Here is a 17668-nt window from a genome sequence, read left to right on the forward strand (position 1 = left end):
TTCGTGTTTTTTGTTTCTCTTGCTATCAATGAAGGATTATCTCTCTCTCTCGCTCTCTGGGCAGGACATTCTGTGAGCATGTGAAAAATATATCGTATAAAATTGTCTTTGTAGCTTAGATTTAAGTCTCGTCGGGTTTGGGGTGTGCTAAAGCAAGAAAAACATAAAATGAAATTTAAGTTACGATCCCTCCGCGATTTATCATACAAGTGGGCCTTAGTGGGTCTTAGTTAGATGTTGAGCTGTGTGAGGGGCGAGCGGGGGTGTTAGTTAATATAATGTACAATTCTATATCATATTTAAGACTTGTTTTTGCTTGCCAGTGCGCTTCGGGCAGTACAAGACAGCTGAAAGTACAGAGAAAATCTAGGCTCCATTTTCACATCTCGCTGTGTATTTTGATGTTTTTTTTGGGGGGGATTGTAACTCCTCCGCTTTGACTAGTCAATCGATATTTGCGTGTGTCTGAGTGTTTAACAAATCTCTCCGGTTACGGTGTGGCATATAATTTGGGTAGAGAACTACTTTGACTTGAAGCTTCTCCTCCTCTCTACTGCGTCTTGCTCTTGGCGCCTGTGGCGCCTGTGACGTCTTCGTTGCTCTTGGAGCTCTTGCGCGTAAAGTGGCGATAGCTTTGATAGAAGGCCGCCCAGAGCAGCAAGTAAATGAAGCCATAATAGTTGACGGCACCAAAGACGACGATCCAACGCTCGTACTTGAGGAACACAAAGGCCGCCAGGCACCAGCCCATGTAGACAATGTTGTAGGATTTGAGAGCCACAAAGTAGAGCACTTTGTAGACGTCCGAGTTGTTCAGGAAGTGTCCATATCGAGGCAGCACAACCTTGTCGTAGAAGTTGGTGATCTGTAAGCAGGAAGACTTTAGTTTGTGCCCAGTCTTTGGGAGAGTTTCCACTCACCTGCTTCTCTGTGGTGACAACGATGTACTCCAAGACGAATGCCATGTAGTAGCCACTGTGGTAGCCATGCCAGATGGCCAGGAAACCGAGGGCTGCCCCGTAGCTGATTGTGCGATTGTTGAGGAACTTCAAACGCTTGTAAATGTACTGCCCCACCCACTGGTTGGTGTTCACATTGAAGCTCTGCACGTAGTGCTCCATGGTGTTGCCCGTTTCGAGGAGGATCAGCTTGACGTTGCTGCAGCCCGACCAATCCGGCTGGCCATGCTCATCCTTGCCCTTGTACGTGAAGCCAATGTAGATGAGAGCGCCCTCGGTGAGCAGCCAGCAGGAGATGTACTTGTACAGGCTGAACTTGGCCCAAAAGCCGAGCAGATAGATCCGCTTGATGAATCCCACTTGGGCAAACTCTGGGGTAAGGAAGTACGAGTCGGGCAGGAAGCTGAGTCCCGCCTGGCAAACGATTAGATACAAGATGCCGGTGGCCAGTCGCCGCATGCCCGCCTCCACATTGCCCTCATGCTGGCGGTAGTCCCCGTTGATAAAGTTCTGGTAGCGACGGAGGGGAAACTGTGGTCCTATGAGGAAACCGCTGGGGAAGTACGCGAATGCCAGGAGCTCCAGCAGCGAAGGCACCTGCGGCAGAGCCGTTTCCTTCTGCTCATTGGACAGCGCCTCCTGGGCCTTGAGGCCGTCGGAGACGTCAAAGCCGAAGCCGATCATGCGCAGCACCAAAATGCAGTGGGGCATCGTCCAGAGGATGTCGTACTCGTTGCTGGACGTGAAGAAGTAGCCCAGCAGCAGGTATGTCATGTGGAACACAAAGTTCAGGCCAATCATCAGCTTGATGTTGTGCCGCAGGAACAGCACCAGCAGATATGTGACGAGGATGCCCAGCAGCGAGTGATATGTGTCCGCGCCGTAGTTGAAGTAGCAGAGACCAGCTCCACAGCTGAAGAAGAATATGTGATGCAGCGTCTTGAAGGGCACCTCTGCAATATATTTGGTGTACACTGCAGCGATGGGATAGCCTAGAAGAGGGGGGAGAGGACATTATTATACTTGTTTGTCCATCAAGCACTTGGAATACTCACCAGCCATAAGTGTCAGCAGCAGACGCAGTGCCTCTGGGGTAACGCCCCCCACATCGGCTATGGCGCCCATTAGGCCCGCATCGGACGGCTCCTCCTCTATATATTTCGTCATTTTTGGCTGACTAAATCTGGCCAAAGAGTCAGCAAACGCAAAAGCAAAGGGTTCTTATCAGTGATAGTTATGGCTGTGGCTCGCGTGGTTTAGTGGTTCAATGTGCCCCCCAGGCTTATCACATTTAATTGTTATTGTTGTATATTACGCAAACTGATTGTTTCCTGATCGCCGAGAGCAGAGCGAAGAGCGCAGACTGGGGGCAGAGAGAAACGAAGCAGTGCAACAATGATACAATCGAGCGCACTTGGTCAGGGTCAGTGGAAGTTACGATATCTGATCCACAAACAGCAGGCCACCACAATGACGCACTTGTGGTCACGACGAACACTTGAATATTTGATAACTTATTGATTTGATTGCTGGTTAGGGAATACTAACAAATAGCGCGTCGCCCAAACCAAAAATTTTTTTGTTACCTAAAAACTGGAAGCAATATCTGCGCTTGACTGTGAATGGCAAATGCAAAAAGTAAACAAGAAATCTGTGAAACTTGTACACCCTCTCTATGTCGAACACCTTGCATGGCTCTGGTAACTCTTGGTATTTCTAGCATATTTTATGACTCACCCTGTTGCGCTTATTCACCAATGTAGAAATTGTGTAATTATACAGGGAAAAACCAATTTTGTGTACATTTTAAGGGAATTTTTTTGTTTAAACCATATTTTACAAACAATCCAATACGAATGAGTACTTAAAACTAGCCAATCATGTACAAAATTGACTCGTTTATCGAATAAAAGTACAATAGTATTGCTGAGGGTCCAAACTGGCTAAAAATTCCACAACGAATATAAACTTTGAGGAATATAATTTCGCATCAGGTAAACTGCCTTACAATTAGTTTGTTGTTTACTGTTTACTGCAGCAGCGCAGGCAACAGACAGAAACTGAGCAAAATTAGATGTATCCCATTTGAATTATAGCAAGCCAAATTGAGTGTCAAAAGTCCGGTCAGAGTTCAACGAAAAGTTAGCTGGCAGCCGAACATCCGAAGAAACTGCAAATCGTTGTATCTGGGTTCGCCTCTGGGTACGTACGTGTCACTTAATTGGAACAGCTTGTAATTTAACATTCTTCCCGCCCCCTTAGGCCGCGAAGAGTGTACAAATTAATGCAAAACTGGCACACACCGGGAGCAACATGCGACGCACCAATAACTATCCCTACCAGCCGCTGAACCAGCAGCCATCTGGCCCAGGTCCGGCCAGCCATGATGCGCTGGAGGCGGAGAACGAGCGTGCCGCCGAGGAGCTGAAACAGAAAATTGGCGCCCTGAAGTCTCTGACCATTGATATTGGCAATGAGGTGCGCTACCAGGACAAGCTACTGCGCGGCATAGACGACGACATGGATCGCACATCGGGGTTCCTGGGCAACACAATGACGCGCGTCGTCCGGCTGGCCAAACAGGGTGGCGGGGCCAGACAGATGTGCTACATGTTCCTCTTTGTGCTCGTGGTGTTTCTGCTGCTCTGGCTGACGCTAAAGTTCAAATAACAAAGTTCGGCCGCTGTTATTTTCTAAAATATATACTTTCAATCTTAATTAATTAATTAGAGCAACAAAGCTTTGTTCAAAGTACAAAAGGTACGCACACACGGGTGCACATACACACATTAAGGTAGAATTGGAGGATTTTGTGGTGACGGAGGGACACACTTTTTTGGACTCGTTGCCCATATGTGATGATGATTCACATAATTTCGTGGGCCTATAGCTAAACTATGTTAATTCACATAATTGGCGGCTATGCGTGGAAGGTTTTCATCTTTTTATTGCGTCTACTGGAATCGGGCAGTTCCAGATCCTCGTCCTCCACATCGTCACTGCACACATCATCCTCGCTCTGCAGATCGGCATAGCCATCGCCATTCATGGCTCCTTCCATGGCACGAACTGTGGGAAGGGAAGTCGTGTTAGTGGGTTGCTTCTCTGCATTCAGCGACCACTTACTCTGCTGATCCAGTTGGATGTTCTGTTTCTTGATCTCGTCAATGTCTTTTTGATTGTCGTTGATTTTCTTCCTCATCGTCTGTATGCATTCCGTGGTCCTCTTGAGTATTTGAGCACGACTAGCCTGTGGAGGAGTCTGATCCAATTACTGTGTCCGAGGGATACACCCAACTGTTGCGCTCACCTTTTCACCCTTCAGCGTGGGCACTGCCTCTCGCAGATTGGTGAAGCTCTCCTTGATGTGATCTCTTCTCCTCCTCTCCAGTGCGTTATGGTGTGCTCTCTTCTCGGCCTTCAATTATTTATTTAAGAATTTGTCAGTATGGTCAGTGAGGGAGGTGTGGGGTTACAACTACATGTGCGTGTTGTTTATCAACAAAAGACAACGTGCGCAGGTGCAGGGTATATTAAATGCAAGGTTTGGCAGTCTAGTGTATTGACTCCCGCTCTCTCTAACTGTGCTTCATTCTCACAACAAACACCTGAGAGTATGTGTCTGAGAGAGAGCGATGGCTACCTTCTCGTTAATATACCCTGCGCATTGGCTCTTTCTTCTTCTTGCGTTTGCTCTCTTTATAGCTGTTACCTGTGTAAAATTTGCTGTATTCGTGTGACGAGACGAGCCCAACCCCGTATCCGAGTCGCCATCGTCCTGGAAGATATGAATTAATGTTGTACAACTTTGTATGCATATATACATTAGGTATACATATACATCTGTTTATATGTACTTTAATGTATTTTACAATTGCTTACGTCACTCTCAATATCGATATCTCTGTCATCATCGCTCATACTCATGGCTGGTACAGTTACTGTGGCGTCTAGCCAGCACACGGGCGCACTTGATTGATTCTACTCGAGAGGGGGCCGAAGATTGGTAGTAATGCTGCAACTGCTTGTTGTTGTTGTTAACAGTAATTGCCAGATATTTTTGTTGTTGCTTCCAGCGCACGTTCTACAAAATGAATGCGGTCGCAGTGAATGGCAGGGCTGGAGAACTACCGAAAGTGAAGTGGATTATGCAGTTCCCTAGCGAATGACCTTTCTTAGACCTTAATTATACTAAAGATGCTTGAAAAATCATGCCTAAGCGACGCAAATAGTTAATTATTAAACATAATTGAAGATTCACGTATTTTTACAGTATATTTTGAAAATGCAAGGGGATATTTCGGTATATTTTATCGATAATTCCGCGGTCACACAAAAACATTAATTTTAATTTTTATTTTCCATTTTCCAAGACAATTTTTACTTATTTCATGGCTTTTCCAACAACAAGTGCACAGCAAGCCGAAACGAACCGAAAGATACTTGAGGACATCCAGACCAAAAAGCAGCTGCTTGCTGGCGGGATAATTAACCTGGGACTGAGCAACGCAAATCAGGTGCGCACGAGGATTTACCCAGAGGAGGCCTTAAGTATTTTTGTTTTACTCTCGAATATCATTATAGATGCCCTCTCCGCAGTTGCTCGGCCAGCCGACAGTAGCACCTGAATTCCTACCGCAGGGCGTGGGCTTACCCACAAATGCCACGCCGCCCCGTTCCGCATTTAACCCTACCAGTTCCACCACTTTGGGCTTCTTTATCCCCCAAGAATCGTATTTTGGAAACAGCTTCATTCCCGTGCTGCCCCGCCTGGAGCCCTTGCCCACAACCACAACCACGCCCACGACGCCCGTCAGCCACATTGCACCCAAATAACCGAAACTCAATCACTAAACCATGGCCCGCCTCAAGCTGAAGAAACTGGAGGAGTATCTGCAGTGTGTCGATGGATTCGAGAAGCCGAAGATCATGCTGGAGCAGTATCCAACGCCTCCGCACATAGCCGCCTGTATGGTGCATCACATGCAGGCCCAGCATGACGACATTGAGGGGAAATTCGTCGGAGACCTGGGCTGCGGCTGTGGCATGCTGAGCATAGGAGCCACTCTGCTCGGCGCGCAGCTGACTGTTGGCTTTGAGCTGGACGGGGATGCTGTGGACATCTACAGAAACAATGTGCAGGAAATGGAGCTGCCCAATGTGGACTGTGTGAGGACGGATGTCCTGCAGCTGCCGGGCAGCAAGTGGGAGAAAACTTTCGACACAATCGTCATGAATCCGCCCTTTGGGACCAAGCACAATGCCGGCATGGATATGAGGTTTCTAGAGGCAGCTCTACGATTGGCCACAGGAGCGGTCTACTCTCTGCACAAGACCTCCACACGGTAAGTGTTGGCCATTTTGAGTCCTATCGGGTTTAGTGATTTATCTTTCTTCTCCTTTGGCAGTGCCTACATACAGAAAAAATCTCTAGAGTGGGGTGCCAGCGGCTCTGTGGTGGCCGAGCTGAGGTACAACATCGAGGCCAGCTACAAGTTTCACAAGCGTCAGTCCAAGGACATCGAGGTGGACTTCTGGCGGTTTGACATCAGCGGCAAGGATTAGCCTGCGCCGCGTATGCATTTTCTTTGGACATTATTACATTTATAATTTACAAACATTTATAGCAATATAGGAAGGAAAGCATTTAGATCGAAACTCTTCTCTCTTTTACTCCACATTGAAGACGACGCCCTGGGCGCAGGCCAGCTCCCCGGAATGGTTGACGGTAATGGTGGCCCGCTTGCAGTACTGCTTCCAGGCATCCGAGCCAGACTCTCGACCGCCGCCGGTGGCCTTCTCTCCGCCGAATGCACCGCCGATTTCAGCGCCATTTGTGGTGGTGTTGATGTTCACGATGCCGCAGTCGGAGCCCCGGGCGCCGATCCACTTGAACGCCTGACTGATGTCCTCGGTGAAGATGGCCGAGGAGAGACCCTGCTCCACTTCGTTGTTCCAGGCGATAGCCTCGTCGACATTCTTCGCCTTCAAGACATACACGATGGGCGCAAACGTTTCGCGATGCACAACGCTGGCATCGTGCGCCAGTCCCGTGATGACGGTGGGCTCCACATAGTAGCCGGAACGCTCCAGCACTTTGCCGCCAAACGCCACAGTTCCGCCCAAGGCCTTGGCCTCCTCAATCGTCGTCCTGTAGTTGTCCACATTCTGCTGCGTGTGCACGGGGCCCACCAACGTCTGCGCATCCAATTGGTGTCCAATCCGGGGTATCAGCTGCTTGTACTTGGCCACCAAGGATGCCACGAACTGGTCATGCAGCTGCTCGTGCACGATGATGCGCCTGGTTGTGGTGCAGCGCTGTCCGCTGGTGCCGATGCAGCCAAAGAGTGCCGCATCCAGCGCCATTTTCACATTAGCCGACGAATCAATGATCAAAGCATTGTTGCCGCCCAGCTCGAGGATCACCTTGCCGAAGCGTCGCTGCACCTCCACGCCCACATCTTGGCCCGTTTTGCAGCTACCCGTGAAGGACACGAGATTTACGCGTTTGTCCCCGACCAGAGACTGGCCAACATCGGTGCCGCCCTGGCAGAGCGTCACGACGGGTGGCAGATTGTTGCGACGCAGGACATCGGCAACGATTTTGGTGGTGGCCACCGAGACCAGCGGCGTGCTGGGAGCACCCTTCCACAGCACACTGTTGCCGGTGGTCAAAGCGATGGCCGCATTCCAGCCAAAGACTGCATTGGGAAAGTTGTAGGCAGAGATCACACCGACCAGCCCGAGGGGACGCCAAGCCTCCAGAATCGTGTGATCTGCCCGCTCGGAATTAATCAGTTGGCCCGAGTAGATGCGCGACAGACCCACGGCATAGTCGCAGATGTCGATAAACTCCTGCACCTCGCCCTGACCCTCGCTGTAGATCTTGCCCACCTCCAGGGAGACCAGCTTCCCGAGGGGCTCCTTGTACTTCCGGAGCTCGTCGCCGATTTGACGCACGATTTCGCCACGTACTGGGGCGGGCACCTGACGCCACTGCTTGTAGGCCTCCACGCCCAGACCGATGGTCTGCTGCAGCTCCTGGACATTGCCTTGACGCACTGTGGCAATGGCTTGGCCACTGCCGGGATCGTAGCTGGTGATGGTCGGACCACGTCCCTGCCATTGGCCCGAGTAGACGCCGGGATTGTTGCGCTCCAGGCCGAGTTCCTTGAGGAAACTGTACTCTGGCTGATCGATCAGATAGGATGTGGATGCGGAGGAGGCCAGGCGGCTGTGTCCGCGACCGGCTAGCCTCGTTAGGTGTCTCAAATGTGCGATCATGCTGGAGGCGAGAGAGAGCGAGATTTATGGATTACTGATTACGCCCTGATACGCCGCTTATCGAGCTCCGCCTGGTTATTGCTTGTTTACTGGAAACTTTTTCGTGGTCTGACACCCCCCGCAGAGCGGCTACCAACCACTGATAGCATCCCACTTAAAACGACTCACATTGTGTGCGCCCCAAAGTGTCTTTTGTATCCTCGTCTGCCCACGTCGCTGGTCAATTATCAACTGAAGCGCCGAGTGCTTAACGGGCAGCTCTCTCTGCCGCCCGGTCATTGAAGGGGCCAGCTTATCGCTAGAGTAAACTGAATTAAATGCAAAGAGAGGGGAACACGGCAAAGAGCCGGCGTTCTTATCAGGCTATATAAATATGTGTGTAAATGTTTATTTATGTATTTATAGGGTGCAAAGAAAATTGTATAAACTACTTTTAGGCGGCAAGCAAGTGACTATATTATTTAGTATTTAAAAATAATTTGATAAAGATTTAATCAAAGATCTAATATAAATATTTAAAGTTAAATATATCAAGCCAATAATCAAGTTAAATTTGCATAATTTAGTAGAGCATTTATAGAACAAAAAATACTTGAATTTGTGGTACTTTATACTTAAATTAAAAAATGCGAAATACATTTCCACGGAGAGAGAAATTGTAAAAAATAAAGTCTTTCCCACTTACATGATAACATTACAATATGAATATAAGTACATATTTTAAATAGATATATTTAATATTTCATAATATAATAAAGACATATATTTCACATTTGAATTAACTTATAAAGTTAAATATTAAATGGATTCCATTTAATTTATAGGGTTTTGTATTTAGATTAAATATGTGACGTAATAAAAATATGTTTCTGATACTTTTATGTTTAAAACAAAGAAAATTGTATTTAATATGCATTTAAAACGAAATATTTATTATAAATATTTTGTAGTATTTATTTTTAACGTGTTAAAAGTGCTACACGATTTATATTTAACTAAGTCCTTCCATCTTTATTGCTTCCTTGGTTCTGTTACCCTGACAACCCATGAACTTTGTCAAATGTTTGTTCGTTAGCTAAAAGTTCACCCACTTTTGGCTGCTTGTATAATTTTTCATTCACATTAAAAATAAAGAAATATTTAAGCGAGCAAAATGGAAGTTCTGGAAGAGGGTAATTTAATGGATCGAGTGCCCATACTGCTGCAACGAGATCTAGAGTTTTATCAGGTATGACAAATTGGCATTATTTTTATAATTTATCAGTAAAAACTTTTCATACAACAGACACATCAGCGTGTGTTGCAGGAACCCATTTGTTCGGGTGTTGTGGGTGGCAAATTGGATTTTCCACGGTATGCATCCTTTGCAGCAATCAAATTGATACGTTGGTAGGTTCCATAAAAGTAGCAAATAGCTCTAGGATATACTTAAATAAACTCTTTCAAGGTGGGAGGATGAGTACTTTGCCTCTTACCGCAAATTCTCGGGACTTTTGCATACCGAAAAGGAGCTGAATGAAGGAGATTATGTAAGATTTTATTTCTGATAAATGTATAGCTTTATCCTTCATGCTTTCCTTCTCAGACTAGTGCCACTGTCAAGGCCTCTGATCCGGATAAGTTCGTTCAGCTCGTTTGCCGTTCAGCTGACATGCTTCTGGAGCACGTCCATCGCCTGTCCCAGGAGTCCCTGGATCATGCAGATCTCTCTGTGCTGACGGCCACCATTGGCGCTGCTTCGCTGGTGAAGAACTCGCTGAGTGTCTATATGCAGGCGGCCACCACGACGATTGTGCCGCCCAAGGGTGACGAGAAAGGCGGCGCCCTCAAGCTGAGCTTCAAGCAATATGCCCAGATGTCCGAGGCATTGGCAGAGCGACTCCTCGATCTGCACTGCCGTCTGCTGCTGCTGTACATCATGCAGGATGCCGACTGTCTGCACTGGGAGGACACCCAACCGTTCTTTGAGTCCGAGCGGGGCTCGTACACCGTGCAGATGTGGTGGCACTATATGCGTGGCTCCAAGACGGATCTGTGGAACTCGGTGCCACCGAAAATGGCCCAGAAGATTTTCGCGGGTATGCTGAACGAGACGCTCAGTGTGCTGACTGTTCGCTACACCCAAATCGTGACGAGTGTCGCTCGATCGCAGCTCCACCTGACGGACATTTGCAACATGCTGCTGTGCATTGCCGAGCTGCTGCCACACATCTGCGAGAGCGGCGAGGCCTATGTGGGTCTGCAGTTGAGCAACCAAAGCGTCATCCTGCGGGACATACACGCCAAGTGCCGGGAGCTCTTTTATTGTCTGCTGCTGCGTGGTGCACCCTTGGGTGTGCTCTCCAAGGTACGAACTAGATCCTTGTGTGAAGAGACTTTCAGGCGACTCTGTTTTCCCCAGGTTTTCCGTAAGGGTCTCGACAACATGGAAATGTTTAGCTCTCGCCATGGTCTGCCCAGTGCCTGGATTATATTTGCTCTGCCGCGCTACTTTCCCAAGGAGCAATCCTGCCAATGGGTCACTGAATTTGCTGATCTCACCACCAACACTGCCATTTCGTTGGATCTGCGGGTTTTACTGGCATTTCCCGAGGCTGATTGGTCGTTTTGCTGAAGATTCTGCTGATGCGAGATGCCTTCCTCACTGGCATCATCATAAGACACTTGATGCAGCATTTACCCTCATCGGAGAACTTTAAGAATGTGGCCAAACATTCGTTTACCAGTGCCGAGGGTGCACCACCAAAGTGCGAGGCGTTCCTGTGCCGCGGCGAGTGCTTCAATGTCACCGAGTCCATAGCTGGGGATATAGGTGAGGCATCGAAACAGAGTTAAACGATTGCTAGAATACGAAATTTCAGACCCTGTGGGACAGGCCAACTATCAGATTGTCCTCTCGCTCACCTACTTGGTCGTGGCCGTGGGCAAGGCGGTGGACATCAAGTCCTGTCTGATCAAGACCCTCGAGGAGCATGCGGTGGCGGGCTGGAGCGATTGCCTGGACAAGCGGCAGGTGTGGAACCAGAAGCGTACTCCCTGGCTGGAGGCCATCATGCATTTCGTTTATCCCGTGCTCGACTGTGTCGTCGAGATGCTCATCAATGCCGTGGAGAATGGCGCTAGCATGTACCAGGCCATGTCCCTGGCCCTCACGTGTGTCTCTGAGATCTGGGATTGCATTCCCGAGGGACTGTACAAGATCACCTCACTGCTGCAGGACATTATACCAGTTTCCACGCGACCCTTGGGCGATTCTGTGCTGTTGCAGGTGGTCTTTGCAGCGCTCTACACGGAGCTGATCAAGACAGCCGAGCTGCATGAACAGGGTGAGTGGGGGAGCGGCTTTGAGGCATCCAGAAACTAATGCCTTAACCCATTAGGAAAGAATGCAGACAAGGCTTCCATTTGCTATTCAATATCGGAGGCCATTTGCTCCATTGACGAGGACGACAAGCACACGGATCAAATCGAATTGTTCCTCAAACAGGCCAAGGAGAGCATCAATCTGGACACGGACTTTGGTGGCACACCCGGAGGCAGTAATCGTGGCGCTGGCGGCATGAGTGCCGTGAGCACCGTCAAAATGGATGACCTAACCAATGCCGAGTCAGATCGACTCAGTCACAGTCCCCCGAACAACTATGCCATGGAGCTGGATGTGGGCATTGCCGACTACATAGCCGAGGTGCTGGTTAGCGATGTGCTGACCACAAACATAGGCAAACAGGCCCTGAAGGTGGTCTACAATTATCTGAAATTCAACAGGGATTGGCTGCTGGAGCAACTGGGCACCGGCGACAATGATGCAAGTCCCTTTCAAGGTGTCCAGGGCCAGAACATCAAGGAGGGACAAACGTCGGTGCTCAAGTCCATGTTTTATATTGGCAACACACCGTTTGATCAGCTGCTGACGGGCTCCCTGAAGATCGACTACGTGAGTTGGCTGCAAATGCCGCTGTCCCTGAATCCAGAACGAACCTGGCTGCACTTGACGCGTCGCTGTGACTTCCAGGAGGACTCAAACCTGGCACTGCCAGAGGTGGCCATGGTGGCTGGCATTACGAAGATAATGAAGCGGCGCAAGGAGTTTGCCAAGTAGCGTGGAAAGGGCAGTGAAGCCATCATTAGCACTCCCCTCCTCGCTGGCTGTGAATTATGTTGTTGATGGCAAAAGGCACTGGGGAGAGCTGCTCCCTCTCTCTTCCTGTGTCTTTGGATGTCATTAACGCCGCATAATGCAAACACAAGTCGCATGCCGCGGGCAGGAGGGGCACCGGCACCGTCACCGTCACCGAATGCACAACACAATAAGCGAGGCGACACGGAGCAGCAGGGCGCTAAAAAAAAATAATATTTACATCTCCTCCAGCATCGCCATCTCTCCTCCAATCCAAAGTTAATGTTTCAGGGGATGGGGGGAGACCTACTGCCGAAAATGTTTTTGTCCACACTCTGCGTACTCTGCCCGGCACTTGGCAATTGCTCAGCAGCCTCTCCAGGCCGTCTTTAGAGCCGTCTTCCCGGTGTTGCCTCCGCCTCCTCAGCGCTGCTCCTGCAGCCAGTTATGAAAATTACTGAAACGTAGCCAACCTGGGGTAAGTGGTGGGGAGGAGCGGAGCAGAGTACCAGCACACGATGAAAGCACAAACACTCACACACTCTCTCAGAGAAACGCACACACACTCATAAGCAGGAGAAACACACACAGGACAACGTGACAAATAAAATCAAGCTAGAAACTAGAGTAGGAGCAAGCGGCAGGAATATGACGACAGGGCCAATGCGCTGCTAGCGTGGATTAGGCGGCACTTTAAATATATAATATAAATAAACAAAGTAGTATAATAAATTAAAGCTTTAAAATTGCTTAAAATATTTTAAAATATATTTAAAACCATTAGCAAAATTAATATGTCTAGTCTACATAATCAAATAATTCTTGAAAATCGTGTAAAATAAAACGGCATATTGAAAGCCTTTTATCTGTCAGAAAATCCACTTTAACATGTAAAATGTAAGACCCCTAGGGTTTATTTGGGTTTAATATACAATCAGATATTTCCTGGAAAGTCGTGTGAGAAAATCCTACACAAATTTAACTTTAAATCGAAAATCTAAACCCTTAAAACAACGCTGAATAAATGGTTCACAGGAATAAAACTTTCCAAAATTTCTAGTGCTGAAAAGCTATACAAATCGCCACCCAAAAAGCCCACTAAAATGGATTCTCCTCTTTAAAACCTCTACCAAAAAATCCACGCTACTCTTCAATTGAATTCACAGCTGAAAGCGTACGAAAAAAAACAAAACAAAATAAAAGCTGAAATAAACACTGAGCGTCCTTTGTGAACAAATCAACTCGACTCTTTCAGCTGCAGCGCCAGCCCCATTGGCTGGCTTTGGCTACAAAGTCGGGGCAGCCCCAGCCGCAGCGGCGACTCCCGGCAAAACGGCAACGACAACGACAACGACGATTGCCCCATGGTAGCTCCGTTCATTCTGTTGGCACTGCCAGGAGCGTGCGGACGTTCGTTGTTTAGAGGCCCAGACCATAAAGTCAAGTGGCAACCAAAAACTTCAAAAAAATAGAACCCAAAAGAACACAAAAAAAATACAGAACGAAAGAAGAAATTGAAGTGAACTGTGAGACGTGCGGGAGTAAAGTGCGAATGGTAACGGTAATTTGCAGACATTAGTTGCCACACACACACACACAAACACACACACATAGTGATTAAATGCTCTAAAAGAGAACGAGGAAGCTGAAGTGTCACTGGGACTGAACATTACGCATACGCAGCGTATGCCCCAGGTTAAATGTTGAAATTTAAAACCTTAACGAGCTGCCAAAGTGATGCTGCTGCTGTTGGTAGTTTAGAATTCTGCCTCAGAGATACGAGTGGGCAAGGACCTTTTCGTATGCGAGGCACGCAGTTGATTTTGTGTGTGTGATGTGGATACGGCTCTATGATTGTGATATTAGCCTTATTCCGGCTACACCAGTGTCCAACAATTGAACAGGAAATCTAATAGAGAACTGTGAACAGAGGTAGTAAGCCATGAGCCAGCTACAAATGCAACAGCAGCAGCAACATCGCCGTGGACACCGTCACCATCGTCGCCGCCAGCCCCCAGAGCCATGCGAGTGTTTGCGTCCTGTGATAAGGGTTTTTGGTCTGCTGACTTCATTCGGTAAGCTCAAGTTTCTGCAAAGTGCACGAGAAATAATATAAATGTGAGCACAGGTGGAGTACCTAAACCTGCTAAGCCCCCTCCCAAACATAATGCCAATCATAGAGAATGGGGCATGGAATGGGGCATGATGTATGTGCATGAATAAATGCATGTTGCATGCTTCTGTTATGTCGCTGTTGGTGTATGTTTATTCCTAACAATTTGTGAGCAATATTTGTGTATAGAAATGCAGCAGGATATGTGGGGCTTGGCCATACAATGGAAATGCTGAGCAGATAATAGGGGAATGTTCTATGCAATATTTTCTTTTCAATAAGCAAAATATGTTTACAAAATTCATTCTGCTGGGATTTCTTTAGATTGATTGTGCTTTACTTATTCGGAGATTTATGTCTTCTAAAAATGCATTTAAATTGGACGTTGAACTGCTCTTCTCTTGGTACTTTCTTTGTCAGCACTTGGATCATCATTATCTACCATCGGTTATCTGCATATCCAACAATATAACCTCCTATCATATCATACATATATTCTTTTATTTTTGAGGCAACTTTTACGTCCAGCTGCGGCAGCCATCAAACTTGACTTAACCGCTTATCATGGCCAATCAGCCGCAGGGACCAGAGCCAGTCCCCGAATGACCCTTAATGTGTTTAAAATACTGGAAAATCTGTGGCTCCCTCGTCAGCATATTCGTATGATAAATGGCTGGCTGCAGCATAACAAAAACTTTGGGGTCAAGTTCAAACTAATTTCCTTACAAATTGTTGTGGGGGGCGACTCCGCTCTCTATTATCAGCTGTACGGTGAGGCGTGTAGCTGCTTTTTTTGTTTTTTTTGAGAGAATCGGGTTTTTGGGATCCGCCGAAAATTAGGCACTGCCAGGAGTGCAAATGCGAGCATAGTTCTCTTAAGAAAGTAGCGGAGGAAGCGAATTGCATGGATAAGGAGAGCAGAGAATGCAGCGACAAGCTAGTTAAAAGGAGAGCGAGTTCGAAGGCAAATTTCGAACAGAGAGGCTTTAAATAGAGGTCGGCAGGACGCCATTAGGCATTTTGGAGCTGTATCTCTATCAATTTAAAAAGAGTTTCAGAGGCTAAGAAAGTTTTTTTCAAGTGAAAAAGTGCAGTAAAAAAGTGAAATTACACCGCCAACTTTGCACCGCCACCATCGATCTGCTAGATCAATTAGCCTGCGAGAGCCGCAAGGCAGCTACTAGGTAAGGGAAGCTGGGGAAAAAAATAAGAAAAGGCAAGACTGATACATTTGCCCACCTTTATGCTAGGCAGCGTCTAGATAAGCCAAAGAGGAGGCTCGGCCGTTTTAAATTTGTCAGCTGGAGCGACAGAGTTTCGCCGGAGCTTTTGCCGCCGCTAAGCAAGCGAGCGAGAGGGAAAAAAGCAAACAGAACCAGGCAGACGGCGGCCACCTAAAACAGCGCCAAAGCGGTGCTGACGCGGAGAAGTTAAAACCCCGCGAGGGAAGGGAGGGAACTAAACAAATTATTCAAACCTAATCTACAGCCAAACCCACTCAACAAGTAAAAAAAAAATGTTATAAGGAAAAAACGAGAAAAAATGCCCCCCGATAATGTTTAAATATTAATAATTATAGTCAAAAAAAAATCTTTATTTTAATGGTTCAGTACTTTTAGTTTTCTATTGCTATTCTATCTCTTTCTACCTTCCTCTAAAAGTTAAAAGCGATCGCCGTTAAATGCACAGATGGCAGAGAGAGAGAAAAGAATTTGAGACGTGCAAGGGTGGAAAGGAAAGACAAAAAAAGTTTATTGCACTGAATAACCGCAAGACGGATTTTGTATGTGCATGATTGTGTGCGGTGCGGCTGAGTTTTTTTGTTGTTTCTCTGGGTTTTTTTTTGGTGTTTATTTTCAGCGGCCGAAATCGGAAGCGCTTCTACGATGGAGGTACCGTGTGAGTAAAATAGTTATATATGTATGTAAAATTGAAACGATGTCTTGTTTGGGCACAATGGTCCATTAGCAAAGGCGAATAGAGTCAAGACTAAGAGAGAAAAAAAAAAAAAGAAACAGACAGCCTAAGCTCCAAACACATATGCCTTCACATTAAAAAAAATAGAGGGTATCTACGCATATGCAAGTGCAGGTACAGCTGTTTTGTTTGTCTACACATTTTTTTTCCATGGCTTCACCCTTCTTTAGTTTCCCCTCTCCCATGTGCATTTATTGTGCATTTAATTATATTTCCTTTTGCTTCTTTTGCTTCTATTGATTTTAAAATCGTTACATTTAGTTTATTTTTAGCATAATTGATTACTGGGTAGAATTAATGGGAATGAATATTTTTATGGGAAATTTAATTAATGTTTATTAGTACTAAATAAATATTTATAATGATTGAATAGAGTATTAGTGTTTGATCTCCTACAGCAAGCCCCTGTAGGCCTCTCGAAGATAAAGGGGTCTTGTAACTAGTTTATTTATTCTTGGTGATTGCAAGACCAAGGTAGGGTGGGCGTAAATGTGCCTCGCAAACACCTGAGGTATGCTGTCCGTTGTCCGTTTTACACCTGTAGTTATTGTCTTCCGTTTTAGGCGTTGCACTCTTCCGTCCGGTTTATGGCTTTTTGTATGCACGTTTCATTTTTTTTTTAAAGTAATAATAAGGTAGGCCTTAGCTTGGACCAAGAACACCACACTCGTAGCCGACGAGCCAGCAGCCGGAATAAATATAAGCGTGCCGTCCAATGCTAAGAATAACATCTTGCCTAATCATGGGTTATCCATTACATATATTATTATTTTTGGCGCCCAACGTGGGGCCAGACTTTTGGATAGGAATTGTCAGCAATTATATTTAAAGGTGTGGTTCACGAGCAATGACCTAAAATAGACTGTCATTTGACTAATATTTTTTTTATTTTTATTTCGTTTTTTTTGTTTATTGTTCATTGAGATTGAGGAGAAGTTTCGAAAGTTTCTCCGAGGTCTTGAATGAAAATGAATAGGAAGAGATCGAAAACATTTCCGCTATCAGTTAGTTCCTGTACGAGTCCTTGGAATACCGAAAAGAACTTACCCGTAGGTTAATTTTCCGGGCCAGGATTCTAAAGGTTCTGATTGAGTTCTTCCCTTTTCGGTGCCAATAGCCGGACTGTCTTGCTTCTTAGGAATACTGCAAGAATAGCTTTTGGAAGCTGTCTGTAGTCCAGATCAATTCAGTTTAGGCTTGAAGCACCACTCAACTTTA

The 17668-nt window shown here is 46.7% G+C and overlaps 7 protein-coding genes across 9 annotated transcripts; 4 read left to right on the forward strand and 3 right to left on the reverse strand.

Annotated features, from left to right (window-relative positions):
• Nucleotides 1–42: 42 nt before the first annotated feature.
• On the reverse strand, nucleotides 43–2526 carry LOC117895752 (lysophospholipid acyltransferase 5). 2 transcript variants are annotated; one of them, XM_034803622.1, is made up of 4 exons: nucleotides 2508–2526; nucleotides 2015–2142; nucleotides 921–1951; nucleotides 43–865 (listed from the first exon to the last, which is right to left on the reverse strand). In XM_034803622.1, the coding sequence occupies exons 2-4, from the start codon at nucleotides 2124–2126 to the stop codon at nucleotides 551–553; spliced, it is 1458 nt and encodes a 485-aa protein (XP_034659513.1). In that variant the 5' UTR covers nucleotides 2127–2142; nucleotides 2508–2526; the 3' UTR covers nucleotides 43–550. The 2 variants fall into 2 exon arrangements, with proteins under 2 accessions (XP_034659513.1, XP_034659515.1); XM_034803624.1 differs by having other exon boundaries at nucleotides 2275–2511.
• Nucleotides 2527–2774: 248 nt separating this feature from the next.
• On the forward strand, nucleotides 2775–3681 carry LOC117895757 (BET1 homolog). The gene is made up of 3 exons (XM_034803630.1): nucleotides 2775–2953; nucleotides 3056–3161; nucleotides 3222–3681. Exon 3 carries the CDS (start codon nucleotides 3273–3275, stop codon nucleotides 3627–3629), a length of 357 nt encoding a protein of 118 aa, XP_034659521.1. The 5' UTR covers nucleotides 2775–2953; nucleotides 3056–3161; nucleotides 3222–3272; the 3' UTR covers nucleotides 3630–3681.
• Nucleotides 3649–5078, reverse strand: LOC117895755 (protein max). 2 transcript variants are annotated; one of them, XM_034803627.1, is made up of 5 exons: nucleotides 4842–5070; nucleotides 4672–4737; nucleotides 4270–4377; nucleotides 4086–4209; nucleotides 3649–4028 (listed from the first exon to the last, which is right to left on the reverse strand). In XM_034803627.1, exons 1-5 carry the CDS (start codon nucleotides 4884–4886, stop codon nucleotides 3880–3882), a joined length of 492 nt encoding a protein of 163 aa, XP_034659518.1. In that variant the 5' UTR covers nucleotides 4887–5070; the 3' UTR covers nucleotides 3649–3879. The 2 variants fall into 2 exon arrangements, with proteins under 2 accessions (XP_034659518.1, XP_034659519.1); XM_034803628.1 differs by lacking the exon at nucleotides 4672–4737 and having other exon boundaries at nucleotides 4842–5078.
• A 197-nt stretch (nucleotides 5079–5275) lies between these two features.
• On the forward strand, nucleotides 5276–5881 carry LOC117895756 (SOSS complex subunit C homolog). Its single transcript, XM_034803629.1, has 2 exons — nucleotides 5276–5476; nucleotides 5544–5881. The coding sequence occupies exons 1-2, from the start codon at nucleotides 5351–5353 to the stop codon at nucleotides 5793–5795; spliced, it is 378 nt and encodes a 125-aa protein (XP_034659520.1). The 5' UTR covers nucleotides 5276–5350; the 3' UTR covers nucleotides 5796–5881.
• LOC117895754 (rRNA N6-adenosine-methyltransferase METTL5) lies at nucleotides 5784–6632 on the forward strand. The gene is made up of 2 exons (XM_034803626.1): nucleotides 5784–6304; nucleotides 6368–6632. The coding sequence occupies exons 1-2, from the start codon at nucleotides 5817–5819 to the stop codon at nucleotides 6522–6524; spliced, it is 645 nt and encodes a 214-aa protein (XP_034659517.1). The 5' UTR covers nucleotides 5784–5816; the 3' UTR covers nucleotides 6525–6632.
• LOC117895751 (putative aldehyde dehydrogenase family 7 member A1 homolog) lies at nucleotides 6558–8532 on the reverse strand. The gene is made up of 2 exons (XM_034803621.1): nucleotides 8412–8532; nucleotides 6558–8244 (listed from the first exon to the last, which is right to left on the reverse strand). The coding sequence occupies exon 2, from the start codon at nucleotides 8241–8243 to the stop codon at nucleotides 6630–6632; it is 1614 nt and encodes a 537-aa protein (XP_034659512.1). The 5' UTR covers nucleotide 8244; nucleotides 8412–8532; the 3' UTR covers nucleotides 6558–6629.
• A 717-nt stretch (nucleotides 8533–9249) lies between these two features.
• LOC117893785 lies at nucleotides 9250–12658 on the forward strand. Its single transcript, XM_034800529.1, is given in 8 exon segments — nucleotides 9250–9471; nucleotides 9529–9632; nucleotides 9691–9772; nucleotides 9829–10590; nucleotides 10645–10846; nucleotides 10849–11055; nucleotides 11105–11569; nucleotides 11624–12658. Coding segments are annotated over 8 exon segments (2616 nt in total). The 5' UTR covers nucleotides 9250–9396; the 3' UTR covers nucleotides 12343–12658.
• The last annotated feature ends 5010 nt before the right edge of the window (nucleotides 12659–17668 follow it).

Source organism: Drosophila subobscura, chromosome J (genome assembly GCF_008121235.1).
Source record: "Drosophila subobscura isolate 14011-0131.10 chromosome J, UCBerk_Dsub_1.0, whole genome shotgun sequence".
Lineage (NCBI taxonomy): Eukaryota > Metazoa > Arthropoda > Insecta > Diptera > Drosophilidae > Drosophila > Drosophila subobscura.

Coding starts and splice junctions, on each gene's coding strand:
- LOC117895752 (XM_034803622.1), bottom strand. CDS start 2,126: ATGACGAAATATATAGAGGAGGAGCCGTCCGATGCGGGCCTAATGGGC. Junction 1,952..2,014: donor GCTGCTGACACTTATGGCTG/GTGAGTATTCCA, acceptor CCCCTCTTCTAG/GCTATCCCATCGCTGCAGTG. Junction 866..920: donor TTGTCACCACAGAGAAGCAG/GTGAGTGGAAAC, acceptor TCCTGCTTACAG/ATCACCAACTTCTACGACAA.
- LOC117895755 (XM_034803627.1), bottom strand. CDS start 4,886: ATGAGTATGAGCGATGATGACAGAGATATCGATATTGAGAGTGAC. Junction 4,210..4,269: donor CCACGCTGAAGGGTGAAAAG/GTGAGCGCAACA, acceptor ACTCCTCCACAG/GCTAGTCGTGCTCAAATACT. Junction 4,029..4,085: donor CATCCAACTGGATCAGCAGA/GTAAGTGGTCGC, acceptor CCCTTCCCACAG/TTCGTGCCATGGAAGGAGCC.
- LOC117895754 (XM_034803626.1), top strand. CDS start 5,817: ATGGCCCGCCTCAAGCTGAAGAAACTGGAGGAGTATCTGCAGTGTGTC. Junction 6,305..6,367: donor CTGCACAAGACCTCCACACG/GTAAGTGTTGGC, acceptor CTCCTTTGGCAG/TGCCTACATACAGAAAAAAT.
- LOC117895751 (XM_034803621.1), bottom strand. CDS start 8,243: ATGATCGCACATTTGAGACACCTAACGAGGCTAGCCGGTCGCGGACAC.
- LOC117895757 (XM_034803630.1), top strand. CDS start 3,273: ATGCGACGCACCAATAACTATCCCTACCAGCCGCTGAACCAGCAGCCA.
- LOC117895756 (XM_034803629.1), top strand. CDS start 5,351: ATGGCTTTTCCAACAACAAGTGCACAGCAAGCCGAAACGAACCGAAAG. Junction 5,477..5,543: donor GACTGAGCAACGCAAATCAG/GTGCGCACGAGG, acceptor ATATCATTATAG/ATGCCCTCTCCGCAGTTGCT.